The 17781-nt window shown below is 56.5% G+C and overlaps 2 protein-coding genes across 4 annotated transcripts; both read left to right on the forward strand.

Moving 5' to 3' along the window:
• Nucleotides 1-1007: 1007 nt before the first annotated feature.
• On the forward strand, nt 1008-1487 carry LOC127030906 (ribonuclease-like). Its single transcript, XM_050917600.1, has one exon. It carries the CDS (start codon nt 1008-1010, stop codon nt 1485-1487), a length of 480 nt encoding a protein of 159 aa, XP_050773557.1.
• A 5396-nt stretch (nt 1488-6883) lies between these two features.
• On the forward strand, nt 6884-17363 carry METTL17 (methyltransferase like 17). Of its 3 annotated transcripts, none has more exons than XM_050917873.1 (14): nt 6884-7000; nt 10177-10330; nt 10612-10761; nt 11103-11199; nt 11808-11889; nt 13038-13111; nt 13195-13289; nt 13962-14035; nt 14434-14541; nt 14868-14936; nt 15672-15722; nt 15940-16032; nt 16427-16611; nt 16992-17363. In XM_050917873.1, the coding sequence occupies exons 1-14, from the start codon at nt 6929-6931 to the stop codon at nt 17077-17079; spliced, it is 1392 nt and encodes a 463-aa protein (XP_050773830.1). In that variant the 5' UTR covers nt 6884-6928; the 3' UTR covers nt 17080-17363. The 3 variants fall into 3 exon arrangements, with proteins under 3 accessions (XP_050773830.1, XP_050773829.1, XP_050773832.1); XM_050917872.1 differs by lacking the exon at nt 6884-7000 and adding an exon at nt 7435-8655; XM_050917875.1 differs by lacking the exon at nt 6884-7000 and adding an exon at nt 8673-9827.
• Nucleotides 17364-17781: the final 418 nt, after the last annotated feature.

The raw sequence follows: 17781 nt of genomic DNA on the forward strand, positions 1-17781 counted from the left end.
CTGAGACCAGCTGGAGAGAAATGGACAGAGAAACTGGCCCAGAGGGACAGACACCCACAGATTTCGGAAAGATGCTCACCTAGGCAGGTCCGCACACCCCAGGCAGGGCATAGAGCGGGGTGACCAGGTGTCTCAATATTAGGGGCTTTGTCTTATATAGACAAATATACTCTCAGCCCCTTAAAAAAAAGTGTCCCAACTTTTCACACTTCTTAACACAGACAGGCAGAAACACCGAGCGGTGAAAGCCAAAGACCTCAGCATGCGACACAAATGAAGAGCCAGACGGACAAAACCCAGAGAGAGACACACAGATGCAAATTGATCCAGTGAGGCCAGGTAGTGAGGGGCTTGAAGCCAGGACTCCTGGGTTCTATCCCCAGCTTTGGGAGGGGAGAGGGGGCTAGTGGTTAAAGCAGGGGGACTGGGAGCGAGGACTTCTGGGTTCTATCCCAGCACTGGGAGGGGAGTGGGGGCTAGTGGTTAAAGCAAGGGGACTGGGAGCCAGGACTTCTGGGTTCTTCCACTGGCTCTAGGAGGGGAGTGGGGATCAGCGGTTAGAGCAGGAGGACTGGGAGCGAGGACTTCTGGGTTCTATCCCAGCACTGGGAGGGGAGTGGGGGCTAGTGGTTAGAGCAAGGGGACTGGGAGCAAGGACTTCTGGGTTCTACCACTGGCTCTTGGAGGGGAGTGGATCTAAGGTTATAGCTGGGAGGGCTGGAAGCCAGGAGTGGGGTCTAGTCATTGGAGGGAGGGGCAGGGGGCAGGGCATCAGGACTTCGGGGTTCTATTGCTAGGTCTTGCAGGGCGTGTGTGTCTCCAGACAGTCACTTAGTCTGAGAGTTTCCAAAACCGCTTAAGCAATTTGCACAGCTGATGCCCACGGAGTGAAGCCTTAGAAATCTCAGGCTCAATGTCTCTGTGCCTCATTTTCTCACACGTACCATGGCCCCACAGCTATGCCCCACACTCACGGGGTCAGCCCAGGGGTCTTCTCCCTCGCTGCCATGGTGGGGGGCACGTACCGAGCCAGACGGCCCTGCGTGATGTTGCAGGTGGCGATGGGCGCTCTGAAGGGTACTGGCCCCCTCTTTCTGGCACTGCTGGTGGCCTGCCTGCTCCTTTGTGCCTCAACCCACAGCCCGCGCTATCAGAAGTTCCTGTGGCAGCACCATGACAACCCACGGACCAACGCCGGGCGGGATTACTGCTGGGCCATGATGCAGGGCCGGGGCATGACTCGGCCCTGCAAAGACATCAACACCTTCATCCACGCCTCCCAGGCCCAGATCCAGAGCGTGTGCAGGGATGGAGGCACGCCCTACCAGGGCATGCGCCGCAGCAAGAGGCCGCTGGCTGTCACCACCTGCGAGCTGAGGCGGACGCAGGGCACCCGGTGCATCTATCGCAGTCATGCAGCCTCTAGGTACATTGTCATTGGCTGCGTCCACGGCATGTGGCCGGTGCAGTACAACGAAAAAGCGTGAGCCACGCCAGAGCCCAGGGAAGCGCCGGGCGCAGCTGCCCCAGGCCTGGAGGCAGGAGGGGCCCTAGGCTGCGCTGAGCTGAGTTTGCCCTTCACTGCCGGGAATAAAACATTTACTGGAACAAATGTGGCTGCGAGTGTGTGTGAAGGTCTGGAGAGGGCGCTGTGGGGTAGGGAGTGGGGTGAGGGTGTTCAATAAGGGGTGCTCTCCCCTGGCAGTCAGTGCTGACCCCAATACTCCAGGGTAATGCTAGAGGGTGCTATGGTGCAAGAAGTGGGGCAGGGGGCTCAGTAGAGGGCACTCTCCCCTGGCAGTCCCTGCTGGCTCCAATGCTCTGTGCCACTTGGGGACACTGTGCTGCAGGGAGCGTGACTCAGTCAGGGGTGTGCGCTCCCCTGGCAGTCAGTGCTGCCCAATGCCCCTGTGCATTGCTAGGGGGTGCTGTGCAGTGCGGAGTGGGGTAGGGGCTCAGTGGGGGGTGCTGTGCTGCAGGGAGTGGGGCAGGGGTGAGCATGGGGCACTCTCCCCTGACAGACAAGGCTGGCCCCACAGCAGTGCTCTGGGGGCTGGGGCGCTAGGATCTGGTGAGTGGGGCAGGGAGTCCAGTAGCCCAGCACAAGGACGGCTGGAGACTGCCCTATAGCCCAGTGAGTGGGGCGGGGGAAGTTGGGAGAGAATGAAAGTTTCTGAATGTACCAGCACCTGCCCTCCCTCACTCTGTGGGTAGGACATTGGTTTTGTAAACCTGAGGACACAGCTGGCACCTGGGCTGCATATTTGTTTCACGGAGGTCAGAGGACTCAATCTTCTAGCCCTTAAGAGCAAGGCAAGTGATCACTCGGGGCCACAGGGATTTTTCAAAGGTGAATTAGCTCTGTCCTTTGAGACACACAGTCCTGGGTGGTTCTGGCCCCTGAGTTAGCCCCTTGGAAAGATCCTCTGCCTCTTTACAGGAAATGATAAGAGAGTCCTATTCCCAGAAACGCACACTTCTACAGGGAGTGGATTGAGCACCATGACCCTGCCAGTGTGCAGGCTCCCCTCATGCTCTGCCTTGCTTGATGCAACTCCTGGGCCCAGCTAAACCAATATCCCCACTGTGACAGGTTCGGTTATAGAGACCCCCTGGGGACCTTCACCTGACATGCTGGAATTACCTCTGAGTCAGTTTCCCCTGCCAGCTTGGGACTCCAGAACTCTGCCTTGTTGAGCCAGACATGCTAACCTGCTGCAACACAGACCCAGCTCTGGTCCACGTGTCCACGCCCCCAAAGCTGCAGACTTTAATCAAAAACTGCTCAGCAGGTCACCTGCCTCTAGCATCCAGACACCCAGTTCCCAATGGGATCCAAACCCCAAATCTGTTTTACTCTGTATAAAAGGTTACACAGAGTAAACTCAAACTGTCCGCCTTCTAGAACACTGACAAAGAGATGCACAGCTGCTTGCTCCCCCAGGTATTAATCACTTACTCTGGGTTCAATAATAAACAAAAGTGATTTTATTAAGAATAAAAAGTAGGATTTAAGTGCTTTCAAGTAATAACAGACAGAACAAAGTAAGTTACCAAGCAAAATAAAGCAAAAACACGCAAGTCTAAGCCTAATACATTATGAAACTGTATACAAGTAAATCTCACCCTGACAGATGTTTCAAATAAGCTTCTTTCACAGACTAGACTCCTTCCTAGTCTGGGCCCAATCCCTTCCCCTGGTACAGTCCTTGGCATCTTAGGTGAAAAGCCAGGGCTCTCTCATGACGGAGAACCTCTTTGTTCTCTTCCACCCCCTTCTATAGCTTTTGCACAAGGTGGGAATCTTTTGTCTCTCTGGGTTCTCACCCCTTCTTCTAAATGGAAAAGCACCAGGTTTAAGACGGATTCCAGTTTAGGTCACATGAAAACATGTCAGCGTAAGACCTCCTTCTTCGTTATCTAGGAGCTGGCTGACGCTTACACAGGACAGCTTGCAGGCAAACTAACCCATTTGCAGTTCATTGATTCTGAAGCACCCATAATGGCTTCCACTTAGTGTTTTTACATCTGTAATACAAGTTTATATCTTATTCTCCTATCTCCAGACATAGAAATAATACATGCAAATAGGATGAACACATTCAGTAAATTATAAGATGTAATGATACCTTACAAGAGACCTGTTGTATAAAGCATATTCCAGTTATACCTGAGTGTGAACATAATGTATTTCCATAAAACATTATAGAGTGCAGAGTCACCCCTGCCCCCATGTGCCATGCCCAATCAGACCCTGGGCCTTGCTACTCCACACCCACTTCAGAACCAATGACCCTGAGTCAGAAACATAAACCAAGAGCCCTGATTTGTCCATCTCCAATTCCATCACTGGAGCTGTTTCAGAACAGGTTGGACACACAGCTGTCAGGGCTGGTCTAGCCTGGTCCTGCCTCAGCGCAGGGGACTGGACTCAATTACTTCGCACAGTCCCTTCCAGCCTGACATTTCTATTGTTCTTAACCCCTAAAATTCCCTCTACAGATTTGCTTGGATGCAGGTTTCCCCTTCGTTTCCTCTCTGGAAATGTTTAGCATTGCTGCACACTGTTAGCAGGTGGGTTCCAGCCCAGCAGCAGCTGCATTTCCCCTCTGCAGCTATTTAGTAAATCTCTTCAGGTGGGGGGGAAAAACAGGAAATTTTGAAATCAGCGGGTCTAGAGAACTTGCATCCAAGAGTTTAAAAGAGCCAGCTGAGGAGACCATTAATGAAGATTTTTGATCACTCATGGAGCACTGGGGAAATTCCAGAAGACAAGAAGAAGACTAATTGTCTGCCAATTTTTAAAAAGGGTAAAAGGAATGACCTTGGTAATTAGAGGCCTGTCAGCCAGACATTGATCCTGGGCAAGACCAGGGAGCAGCTGATATGGGACCTGATTAATAAATAACTAATGAAGACTACTATAATTAATGCAAATCAACATGGATTTACAGAAACTAGATCCTGTCAAACTAATCTGATATTTTTGTAATGAGATTACACGTTTGGTTGATAAAGGTAAAAGTGCTGACATAACACACTGCAAATTCTGCAAGGTGTTTGACCTGGCACGACATTCTGATTAAAAATATCCAGCGGCCATAAGTTGAAGCTAGACAAATTCAGACTGGCAGTCAGCCTTGCATCTCAATCAGAGAAAAGCCCAATGCATTAAAAGGCGTCTTGTACTGCACTTGGTAGCAGCTATCCTCCTTGCCCTCAGAGGTAACACTCCCTCTCTCGCTAGCTACGATCTAAGGAAACAAAAGCCAGAGGGACTTTCCCCAGCCAAGCTCTGTCAACACAAAGCGACGTGGTCTAGTTGCAAGCAATCCCACTGGAAGATCGAGGTTGAGAGCCTCAATGCCATCTAGGGGATTTAGGTGCATGTCTGCCACTAAAATGAATGGAAGATATAGCTGAGAGTCCCTAGGGGATTTGGACACTGATGTCCCACTAATTTTAAATGGGGTTTGGTGCAGCTGACTGCCTTAGCCTGGGAAATCTCAATCCTCTAAGCTTCTGCCATTTCCTTGTCAGATTCTTTACAGTGCAAGGGTTTCTAGGCTGGTCTGAATTTGCACCAGCTGAGACACTGGCCCTTCACCTCTCTGTATTTGGCTATGAAGCTTGGGTAAGGGTCACCACAAGACCCTGTGACATTCTCACCTCTCTATGCAATGAAGCTCAGAGATCCCCTCCTCCCCCATTTCGGGGGGGGGGGGCTTCACTATAAAGCAATTTATCTGGGGATTTTTCTAAGGGACCTAAGGGAATTAGGTGCCCAGTTTGAGTCTGGCTTCCTTTGGAAATTCCAACACCAGCAGCTGGATGCTCAGCGGGTGTGAAGTTGATGTCAGGCTCTGCTGTGGAGCTACTGTGACCTACGCCCACTGATAGTGTTGGCCCTGTGTCTGTTTCACTCTGAAGGCCCCAAGGATGCTCCACGGGGTCACCCTGTTGGGTCCCCATGTCCATGGGCTGAGGAGCCAGGATCCCCCTTCTTCCAACCTTCATGGTCACAGATAGCACAGCAGGGAAGCCAAGAAGCACTGCAAGGTGTGTAGGCTATGCCCCCCCACTCCACCCCCAGCAAGGAATCTCTTGGATTTTACAGCTAAAACCAGCTCGGGAAAGACAATAAGATGGGGTGGCGGGGTGGACTCAAACCAAATACTCCCAAATGCAGGGCAGGTGGAACTGCAGAGACAAATCTCCCAATTAATTCCCTCCAATCCAGGCCACAAAACAGTTCAAACTGCTTAGATCAAGACCAACATCTGTTCCCATTTAAACCCCGCCCCCCATTAAATCACTCAAACCCAGTCTGGAAAGAGAATCTCTAGTTAAACTACAGAGACTCATAGGCTAGGGGCCGAGAGGGGCAGTTCCCCCTAGGCTTACAGCCCCCCTCCAGCTGCTGCAGAATACAATATAATCCCACACTCAATGGCCTCTATGCTGATAGAATTTTTCTCCACCCCCAAGTTTTTCTAAACCCCTGGTTTCAGACCCCTCCCCATTTACAAAGAATATTTCCAGGTAAAGTGGTTTGGCCTCCCCTCACACCCAGTTTGAAAGCAGATTTCCAGTGCATTAAATTGCCTCAGTCTCTCCCTTTTGCAGAGAAAATGTCCCCGTAAATGATTTGAGGCAACTCCCCTCCCCCACCCCTTCAGTTGGCTAATAATAATAATAATAATAATAAATCCACATTGCAAACCAGTCCAGCTAGCCCTGCCCCTTTGACAAGAACCCATGGAAATAGCCTCTGCCCTTCTCTCTTTGCAGAAAGAATTTCCACTGACATTAGCTCCCCCGCTACTCCGCACTTTGCAAAGAAAATTTCCAGTTAAATTGGCTCCCCCCTCAATTTGCCCTGGTTAAATGGCTGCAAAGCCAAGAGCTGATGGCTCCAATCAAGGTCCCGAACAAAATCAAACACAGCCCCTCACTGCTGTTCCCCACTTTAATCCAGATTAACCGTCCCAAACCACCACCCTAATCCGGATTAACCAGCCCAGGCAGCTCGCTCTATCACAGGGCTGGAGCTCGAAGCAGCCCCTCCCCCGGGGAGAAGTGATCGGCAGCGGGGTGGCCAATGGCGGGAGAATATGCAAAAACGGCGTGGATCGCTAATGGCGGGAAGGAAGAGAGGAGGTTGGACCAATCAGCCACAAGAGAGGCGCAGACTGGGCGATGGCGTCCGCGCGTCTCGCGCCCAAAACACGGGCAACCCACACCCACCTGGTAGGCCCCGCCCACTCGTAGCTGTCTGGCCCAATCGCCGCTCCATCCGAGACGTTCCGCTTCCTTATTTGCATAGCCGCTAGCGATTGGTCCCCGGGCGCGGCACGCCCTCTCGCCTTCCGATTGGCTAGTCGGTTCGGCGGCCGTGCGTTGGAGGCGGGGCCGTGGGCGTTCCAAGATGGCAGCTCCCGCAGCGGCCAGGCGGGTACGGAGGTTTTGGGGACCTCGCGGCGGCTCCTCCCCGCTCCGGGTGAGTGACCTCCCGCGCCCGGGACGTCGTGAATAGTCATGAGGGGATTTGCATAAAGGGCGCGTGCAGCCTGTCTCTGTGGCGGCTTCGGCACCCACGGCGGGTGAGGGGAAGCAGAGCACGTGACCAGCTCAGGGCACCCCCGCCCCCTGGATTTATAGCTCCGCCCTATGGTCTCTGAGGAGATCTGACCCTTCCCCCTCCAACTTCCTGGGCCATATAGCCCCATATGGACCACCCCTCCCCTCAGGCCGTATAACCCTGTGTGGACCAAACCTGGATGACCCTATCAGGACTGCATCCTAGAGCCAACCCCCTACTGCAGGCCATACAGCCTTGTATGGACCAGCCCCTCAGGCCTTATACTTTCTCCCAACCATATAACCCTGTACAGGCCAGAGACCCATGGCCATATAACCCCATATGGACCAGACTCCCCCCAGCCATATAACACTGTCTGGACCAAACCCCTTTAGGCCATATAACTCCCCATGATTGCCAGAAGGTAGGGGTTGAATGATGTGATGGATTGCCCTGCTCTGTTCATTCTTTCTGATGCACCTGGTATTGGCCACTGTCGGAAGACAGGCTGCAGGACTAGAGGGACCATTGGTCTGACCCAGTATGGGTCTTGTGTTCTTATGTGTCTTTTGTTCTCATGGCAATATAACCATGTGTGGACCAGCTCCCCTCCCCACCATATAGCCCCCCACTAGGGTTGCCAACAGTACCTTATTACAAGGGATGCCCCTTATTTTGTACAAGATTAGATGTTCCTGAGTGCTGCAGAAGATACCCCTGGCAAATGTAGGTAAATCCTGCTTAGTAGAACTATTAATAATAATAACTATAAAAATAGAATTGGGCGAAGCGGTGGGGTTGTTAAGAAAACAGTTCCTTATTTCTGAAATACAGTGTCGGTAATTGTACCACTCCACATGCACCTTAAAGCCTTGTAGGGACCAGCTACCTGACCAAATAACCCCATGTGGACCAGTCTCTCTCCAGTTATATTACACCATATAAGAACCCAAGAATGGTCATATTGGGTCAGACCAAAGGTCCATCTAACCAAGTATCCTGTCTTCTGATAGTGGCCAATGCCAGGTGCCCCAGAGAGAATGAACAGAACAGGTAATCATCAAGTGATCCATCCCAGGTTGCCCATCCCCAGCCCCTGGCAAACAGAGGCTAGGGACACCATCCCTGCCCATCCTAGCTAATAGCCATTGATGGACCTATCCTCCGTGAATTTATAGACCTCAATCATATCCCCCCTTAGTCGTCTCTTTTCCAAGCTGAAAAGTCCCAGTTTTATTAATCTCTCCTCATATGGAAGCCGTTCCATACCCCTAATAATTTTTGTTGTCCTTTTCTGAATCTTTTCCATTTCCAATATATCTTTTTTGAGATAGGGTGACCACATCTGCATGCAGTATTCAAGATGTGGATGTACCATGGATTTATATAGAGGCAATATGATATTTTCTGTTTTATTCTCTATCCCTTTCTTAATGATTCCCAACATTCTGTTAGCTTTTTTAACTGCTGCTGCGCATCGAGTGGATGTTTTCAGAGAACTATCCACAATGGACAAGACTCTTCTTCTTTGGGCTGTATTAACCCTCTGTGGACCAGCTGCTGCTCCCCAAACCGTGTAATACCCTGCATACCTTGTATAACCAAACATTTTAACAAAAAATTGAAGCAAAACTACTGTATCAATGTATTAAGCAAAACCAGGAGCTCATTAATGATGTTGTAATTGTATTCAGATAGGCAAGACATTAACTCAATGTGTTCTAATAATAATACCCTGAGAAGTGTATAAGGAATGCATGGCTTGCAGAGTAAAAGCAGCTTTAAGTGGTATGGAGCAAAGAAACTTGCTATCTTGAATTGATGCATGCTGGCCCTGGCCTTGCTTGGAGTAGCAGATGGAATTGCTCGGGTGCAGATTCACTTTGGGGGAGCAGGCTCCACACTGGGACATTAGTGAAGTGGGAACTGCCCATGGCGGTGATAACAAATATTGTGGGTTGGCTGTTGAGGGCCACTCCTGGAATGGAGCCAGGGAATGTTATTTTCCTTGACCTGTGCTTTGGTTCACGTTGAAATGTCCAGTGGTGACAGATCAAAAAATGTGCTGTTTTGGAGCAGTTTGTCATGGGGTGATTAAAAGAAAAGCCCAGGTGAAATTACAGCAGGATGCTTCAGAGGCAGAGCAAGCGTACAGTGTGGGTTCGGGGCGTGGAGGTGAGCAGGCAGCCCCTGCCTCGTACTTTGAGCCTGAGGTTAATGGCGGTGGAAATGATTAGAGCAACTGTGGACTTGGGAACACGTTGCTGAGCAGAGACCTTAAAAAGGAAGGCGCAGGAGGATGGGGACACGGTGCCAGTGAAACGTAAGCTAATGGGGGAAAGGCAAACAAAAGGGGTGCAGCGTCGGCCTGGCCTGACGTGAGTAATGGGACGTGGATGATGTTGGACGTTGGCCCCATTTGGAGGCAGGAGTAGGGAGGTCAGGCGGTCTGGGAGCAGAATCTCTGTGCTGGCTGAGATAAGGGGAACGCCCAGGGAGCCGTTTACAGCGGATAAGATAAGCCTGGGTTGTAAGCTGAGATGGAAAGTAAGTCGTGCATGGACAGCGCGTGCTGGACAGGGATTCGTTCCTCCGGAGTTTCCAAACCAGTCCCCGAACGCAATACAATGTGGTCAGTGCAGGGTGACGGGCCAGTGGAGCTAAAGCATGAGGGAGCTCTGCCTCCCTTTTCCACCCCCACCACGTAACTCCGTATGTTCCATCTTGCCCCATGCCATATGACCAGGTAAAGACCAGCCTTCCTCCTTCAGCTCCCTAGTCTAAATGTGACTGTATTGCTATGTAAAACCATATACACCCATTTCTGACATTGCCACCAACCCAGACCCATTGGAGCCTGGGGCCATGGTTCTACTTGGGCTGTATAACCCTATATTGACTAGCCTACCAGACTATAATCATATAGAGCTTGCTGCTGTGCATCCTGCTGGGCAATATCCCCCATATGGCCCTGCTACCCTCATGCCCACTGGCTGAGCCATACAGCCTCATATGACCTTCCCATGCAGGCCATATAGGGATGCATGGACTGATCCTTGCTGCCCTGCTCTTCTGATGGCTCTCTCCCCACTCAGGCGTTCGCCACCATCATCCCAAGAGTTTCCCAGGTGGACAACTCCTCCGACTTTCTGGGCAATGTCCCCCACCGCCGGCACCCAGGGGTGCTGCATCTCAGGAGTGTCCGACTCCCGGCCGAACTGGTGAAGGCTGCCCAGCTGCTGGTGGAGCGTAAGTAACCACTGGACGTGAGGGGACTTGGTGCTGCAAGAAGCAGGGTGAGGGGCTTAGTAGGAGTACTCCCTCCTTGCTGTATTGTTACTCAGCTGCCCTTCCCCAGAGCCGGCTGCATCTCTGTGCCGGGCGAGCCGTCCCCATGTGGTGTTGTGTGTGGCTGTTACCCAGCTGCCAGACCCCAGAGCTGGGTACATCTCAGCACCAGGTGATCCCTGCTCTGTTCAGCATGACGAGCTTCTCACTAGGCCCATCGTATCTCATTCATCCCCCACCAGAGTCCACTGTGCATGGGTTGAAGGACCAAGTGGTGGCCCTGACCAACTACCTCTGGAGTCGGAAGCGTCCCCTGGAGGCCAACGAGCTGCAGAGGAGAGGGCAGCAGCTGGAGCAGCAGCTGAGGGAGAAAGTCCAGCCCCGCGCAGCAGGTGAGCACAGACTGGGGGGCAGGATGGGGAGGGATAGCTCAGTGCTTTGAGCATTGGCCTGCTAAACCCAGGGTTGTGAGTTCAATCCTTGAGGGGGCCACTTAAGGAACTGGGGTAAAAATCTGTCTGGGGATCGGTCCTGCTTTGAGCAGGGGGTTGGACTAGGTGACCTCCTGATGCCCGTTCCAACCTTGACTGCATGTTCTTCTCATGCAGTCAGTGCTGGCTCCAGTACCCTGCAGGACGGAGGCCTGGTCGGGGGTGTTCTCCTCACTCAGTGTTGTCTCTCTGCTTGGTCTCCCCCAGCCGTCTCTGTGCTTAACTCTCTCTCTCTTTGTCAGACTCATCCAGCCCCCTGACTGACGCTGAGGAGGAGAAGCTGCAGAGGAGGGTGCTAAACAGGCTTCGAAAAACCACCTATCACTGGGAGGCACTGAGGTGACACCCTCTCGGGGTTGCAAGGGGTCACCGGCAGTGCTGAGATGCAGCCAGTTCTTTTGTGGGGCAACTGGGGAACAGCTGCACTTCAACACCACATAGGGATGGCTCAGCCGATACTGAGATGCAGCCAGTTTTGGGGTGGGGCAGGGAATAGATACACAACAATGCCACACAGGAACATCTCGCTCACTCCTGAGGTGAAGCCAGTTCTGGGGTGGGGTGGAGCATCTGTTTACCAACCCTAAATTTTGGCAGGCAGGGAAGGAGGTCACACAGGAATGTCTCTCCCAGCACTGAGATGCAGCCAGCTCTGGGGTGGAGCAGCTGGGAAATAGCCACACGGCGACACCACATGGGGATGACTCACCAGAGCTAAGGTGCAGCCAGCTCTGGGGTGGGGCAGCTGGGAAATAGCCACACGGCGACGCCACATGGGGGTGACTCACTAGAGCTAAGGTGCAGCCAGTTCTGGGGTGGGGCGCGCGATCTGTTTACCAGCCCCAGTTTCTGGCAGGCAGTAAAGGACCTCAGCACTGGCTCTGGGGTGTGGAGGGGTGGGGTCAGAGTCCCCAACTGACATGCTGTATGTGTTCTTTCCATCTCAGGTATACAGACGAGCTGAGTCTTGTGTACATGGCAGCTCGGCTGGATGGGGGGTTTGCGGCTGTGTCCAGAGCCTTCCATGAGGTGAGACACAGTGCTAAGCGCTAGACCCCACTCCTCTCCCAGAACTGGGGAGAGAACCCAGGAGCTAAATTTCCTCTAAGCTGCATGGCCGCGCAGCTGCCTATTAAGCCCTGCGCAGGGGCTCAGGGCTATGATGGGGAGAGGTGCCTCTCCCCCAGTGTGGACCTGCCATGGGAGAGGCGCCCCTCCCCGCTGGCCACAGCATAGACCTTCCCCAGACGGGAGAGAGGAGCCTCTCCCTTGGCCCAGGCCAGTCCAGCCCTGCCGGAGCTGCCACAGCTGAGGAGATGCACCTCTCCCCCGGCCTCGACCTGCTGCAGCGAGAGAAGGCTGGAGGGAGTCCTCTCTCCCTGCCGTAGCCCAAGGGACAGCCAGCATCCCAAACCCCTCATCCCTGGCCTCACCCCAAAGCCCACACCCTAACCCTCTTCCCCAGCTCTGAGTCCCCTCCAGCACCCTGCACCCCTCATCCCTGGCCCCATCCCAGAGCCCGCACCCCAACCCTCCTCCCCAGCCCTGAGCTCCCTCCAGCACCCCTCATCCCTGGCCCCACCCCAGAGCCTGCACCACCAATCCGCTTCCCCAGCCCTGAGCTCCCTCTGGCACCCCAACCCTCCTCCCCAGCCCTGAGCCCCCTCCAGCACCCCTCACCCTGGCCCTACCCCAGAGCCCGCACCCCCAATCCGCTTCCCCAGCCCTGAGCCCACTCCGGCACCCTGCACCCCTCATCCCCAGCCCCACCCCAGAGCCCACACCTCAACCCTCTGCCCCAGCCCTGAACCCCCTCCAGCATCCCTCAGCCCCATCCCGGAGCCAGCAGCCCCAGCCAGAGCCCTCACCTCCCAACCCTCTTCCCTTTCTCACACTTCGAACCCCTCGACCCCTCCCCAGCCAATGAATTATGTTATGTGCACCAATATGAAGGTGGTGTGTCACACCTCAGCCCCATACTGGTGTACATAATACAATTCATTCCGCACATGGATGTAAAAAACTAGAGGAAACACTGTGCAGGAGTCCTGGCTCCCAGCCCCCCCACTCTAACCACTAGCCTCCACTCTCCGAAAGGAAGTAGTGCCACCCTCCGCCTGTCGTCTATGAGGAGCTGTGCTGGGGCTGATGCGGTTTCTCTTTGCTCTGCCCCCTAGATCCAGAAGCGAGTTACGGACTTTGCCCCTCGCACCCTTCTGGATTTCGGCTCTGGTACAGGCTCCGTCAGCTGGTGAGTCTCTGCCGTGTGGGGGGTATGTTTCCTGTGGTGTTGGGATCGCTGCTGGTGTCTCACGCTCCCCTCTCTCTGTGCAGGGCAGCGCATGGTGCCTGGGGCCAGACCCTGCGTGAGTACCTGTGTGTCGACAGCTCCTCCCCCATGCTGGCCCTTGCCGAGCGGCTACTGCAAGGTGAGGCCTCCAGGGGCACTGCTGAATGCCCAGCCAGCGCTGGTAGGGCCCCACTTCTAACAGCAAGACCCCTCTGCCACCCCAGAGCTGGGAAAGAACCCAGGAGTCCGGGTTCCCCCCCACCCCACCACTAGACCCCGCTCCCCTCCCAGAGCAAGGGAGAGAACCCAGGAGTCCTGGCTCCTAGCACCCCAACACGCCACTCCACTCCACCCCTCTGCCACCCGAGAGCTGGGGAGAGAACCCAGGAGTCCGGGCTCCCAGCACCCCAACACGCCACTTCACTCCACCCCTCTGCCACCCGAGAGCTGGGGAGAGAACCCAGGAGTCCAGGCTCCCAGCACCCCAACATGCCACTCCACTCCACCCCTCTGCCACCCGAGAGCTGGGGAGAGAACCCAGGAGTCCTGGCTCCCAGCACCCCAACACGCCACTTCACTCCACCCCTCTGCCACCCGAGAGCTGGGGAGAGAACCCAGGAGTCCTGGCTCCCAGCACCCCAACACGCCACTCCACTCCACCCCTCTGCCACCCGAGAGCTGGGGAGAGAACCCAGGAGTCCGGGCTGCCAGGCCCTTCTTTCATCACTCATTCCATTGTCTTCTGTCCTGTCTCCCTCTCTGTGACCCCTGCCCTGATGTCTGTCTGTCTGTCTGTCCCTCCCTGCTCCAGGTGGCTCTGAGTCCTCGCAGGCCCCACTCTTTCCAGGTGTCTATTTCCGGCAGTTCCTCCCCGTCTCGCCCAAGGTAAAGGGCCCTGCCTGTAGGGATGGCAGAGAGGGGGGGATGAAGGGGCAATTGGGTCTAGAGGGGAGCGCTGGGGGGGGTCCAGTGCTTTGCAGGGAAGCCTGGGAGTGGGGGCATCAGTGTTGTTAGATTCTGCCTTGCCACGGCTGCTCACCTGGTACCATCCCACATTGCTTTGCGGTTCTGTTGGGGAGGCAGCACCACAATGCCACTGGCTCTGGGGTGAGGGGACAGCAGCAGCATGAAGAAGAGGGTGCGAGTCAGAGCGACTGGATGCTGGGGCATTCTCCAGTGGGGGAGGGAGATCTCTGGGGATCTGCCCCACCTCAGCCGGGGTGCCATTGTCTGATCTCCTCCACCCGTCCACATCCCATGTCTCCCTCCCGGGGCACTTGCAGGTGAAGTTTGACCTAGTGGTCTCAGCCTTCTCCCTGAATGAGCTGCCCAGCCTGGCCGAGCGCAGGGAGACCATACGGACGCTGTGGAGGAAAACGGACGGCTTCCTGGTGAGTGATCCCCTGCCTCTCTGCCCTGCTACCCAGAGTCCCCCTCCCCTGCCCCAGATCTGCCCCCCTGCCCCGCAGCTTCTCCCTCCCCTCCCTCAGATTGGTCCCTCTGCCCCTACTCCCAGAGTCCCCCTCCCCTCCCCCAGATCAACCTCTTGGCCCCCCCTTTCCCCCCAGCCTGTAGTCCCCTTCCCTACTCCCCAGCTCCTTGCCCCCCCCCATCCACCGCCCGGGCTCCCCCTCTCTGTCCCCCAGCTCATTCCCCCCATACCTAGTCTCTTCTCCTCCCCCTAAGATCAGCCTCTCTAACACCCAATCCTCTCCAGGTGCTGGTGGAGAACGGGACCAAAGAGGGTCACCAGATGCTCATGGAGGCGCGAGAGATCGTCCTGGGGGTGAGGGGACCCTGCTCCTTCCCTGGGGCCATGGTGGGAGCCCCCCTGCAATCCCCTTTCCCCACCTGCAGTAGCTTTGGCAGGCTCCCAGCCCCTGGGGGAGGGGAGAACGGGTAGACAATGGGACCCAGGTGGCTGGGACAGTAACACAAAGTGCTGGGGGACCCCCATGGGAAAGGATTGGGAGGGGAAATGGGACCCAGGCATTTGGGCTGGCAGTGCAGAGCTCTCCCATCCAGGTACCCCAGTGGGAGGGTCTGGGATGGAACGGGACCCAGGCGTCCAGGCCAGAAGTGCAGAGCTGTGCCCCTCAGGTACCCCAGGGGGAGGGTCTGGGACGGAACGGGACCCAGGCGTCTGGGCTGGCAGTGCAGAGCTCTGCCCCCAGGTACCCCAGGGTGAGGGTCTGGGATGGAACGGGACCCAGGCGTCCAGGTCGGCAGTGCAGAGCTCTGACCCCAGGTACCCCAGGGTGAGGGTCTGGGATGGAACGGGACCCAGGCGTCCGGGCTGGCAGTGCAGAGCTCTGCCCCCAGGTACCCCAGGGTGAGGGTCTGGGATGGAACAGGACCCAGGCATCGGGGCCGGCAGTGCACAGCTCTGTCCCCAGGGATCCCAGAGGGAGAGTCCGGGATGGAACAGGACCCAGGCGTCGGGGCCGGCAGTGCAGAAGGAACAGGAGGTGTATGTAGCTGGTTCCCTTTGGGCTCTAACTTCTCTCCTGTTGGCCAACAGGGGGGAGACAAGGTGGTGCATGACCCACGGGAGGCTCACGTCTTCGCCCCAGTGAGTGTTGGTGGGGTGGAAGGAGCGGGCTGAGGCCTGCGGGTGGGGAGGGTGGGGGGGGTGAGGCCATGTGGAGCGGTTTGTGGGATGGGCGTGGGGGGCGGAGTCGAGGTTCGATGGGTGGAGTTTGTGGTGGGTGGGCCGAGGCCAGCCAGATGCCCAGAGGGTGGGCTAGCGGAGGACGTGGGATGCTCTAACATTGGTCTCTGTCCCCTAGTGCCCACACCACCTGCCCTGCCCACGGCTGAACCCCGAGCGGCCCCTGCCCTGCAATTACCTCCAGGCCTACCAACCCCTCCCCTTCCGCTGGGTGAGTGCCCCTCCCGCCGGGCAGCGGGGCGTATGGGGAGCTGTGCCCCTCCCGCCGGGCAGCAGGGTATATGGGGAGCTATCCTCCCTCCTCCCCCCTGCCGGGCAGCAGGGCATATGGGGAGCTGTGCCCCCCCCCCACTTGGCAGTGGGGTGTATGGGGAAATGTGACCCCCACCAGCGGGCAGTGGGGCATATGGGGAACTGTGCCCCTCCCACCGGACAGCAGGGCATATGGGAAGCTGCGGTGGGATTGGCCCCAGGGCGGGGCCTGCCTGGCTGCAAGGATGGGGAACAGGCCGGGGCCAGGGGCCTAGGGTGGAGGGGCTGGGGAAGTCGGATTGTGGGAGCCTTGCAGGGCACCCCCGGCTCACCTCCTGCCCGTGTCGTTGCAGAACCCAGTGCTGAAGGAGGAGTTGTTCTCCTTCCTGATCCTGCGCCGGGGACCGGGGGCGAGCGAGGAGCCCTGGCCCCGCATCACCCAGGCTGTCCTGGGCCGTGCCCGGCATGTCCACTGCCACCTGTGCTGTGCTGACGGGAGCCTGCAGCATGCCGTGATCACCGCGCGCCGGCACGGCAGGTATCACTCTACCAACGGCCCGGGGATGGGGCCTGGCTGGCTGGTGGGGGTCGGGGGGATCGGGGATGGGGCCCGGGGCCTGGCTGGATCAGGGGGCAGGGAGTGGGATATGGGGCATTTCCCCTCTAAAGGGCACCGGCTCCCTTCTGATCCCAGGTTGGGGACTGGCTGGCTCATGGGGGTGGGGAATGGGGTCCAGGGGCCTGTCCCCTCTAGAGGGTACCAGCTCCCATCTGGCCCTAGGTCGGGGACTGGTTGGCTCAGGGTGGTGGGGAATGGGGTACAGGGTCCTGTCCCCTCTAGGGGGTGCCGGCTCCCATCCGGAGCTGGAACTTGCTGGCTTGGGGGGCTGGAACCCTCACCATGCCCTCTGCCCACAGGGATCTGTATCGCTGTGCCCGGCTGAGCCACTGGGGGGATCGGCTGCCTGTGACGATGCCCCCCGGGGAGGCTGTTCCGGGGGAGTAACCCTCCAGCCCATCCCAGGGGGCAGATGCTGAGCTCCCGAAGTCTCGCTGCGATCTGTCGCCTGACCCTCCTGGGCACTGACGTGTGAATGGCGGCAGGAAGTGCCCTAGTGGATTGGCATTGGTGTGTGTGTGTGGGGTCTTCTGATGGCCCCTGTCACCTGCAGCACTGCAGATGCTGTTCCCAATGAGCATGGAGGAGCCAGCAGGACTCCTGGGTTCTCTTCTGCAGCTATTGGCTCCCCGGCACCCAGGTTGGGTCCAATAAAGAGAGCCTGAAACAGTTCACCAGCTTCGGCATCTATTACTGCGCAGGGTTCGACTGGCAGCAGTCTGGGAGTCAGGACTCCTGGGTTCTCTCCCCAGCTCTGGGAGGGGAGTGGGGGCTGGTGGTTAGAGCAGTGGGGGCTGGGAGCCAGCACTCCTGTTTCTGTTCCGTCCCCTTGTGGGTCTTGGTTTCCTCTTGTGGGCAGCCAGTCCTCCCGCTGCGTGGGTGGCGAGCAGGCCCCGCATGTGCTAGGCCCAGGTGAGTTACCGCTCGCTGCCATTGCAATAGCTTGGGCGGGGGAACGGGCTCAGCTGGTTCCAGGGAGCCCCTGGACATGACCCAGCTGTGTGTGTAGGCTTGGCCTGCGACCACAGGGCTGAAAGGGAGTCAGGGGTGGAGAGGCTGGGCTCTGTGTGGGCCCAGCTCCCTGTGGGA

Source organism: Gopherus flavomarginatus, chromosome 11 (assembly GCF_025201925.1).
Source record: "Gopherus flavomarginatus isolate rGopFla2 chromosome 11, rGopFla2.mat.asm, whole genome shotgun sequence".
Classification (NCBI taxonomy): Eukaryota; Metazoa; Chordata; order Testudines; family Testudinidae; genus Gopherus; species Gopherus flavomarginatus.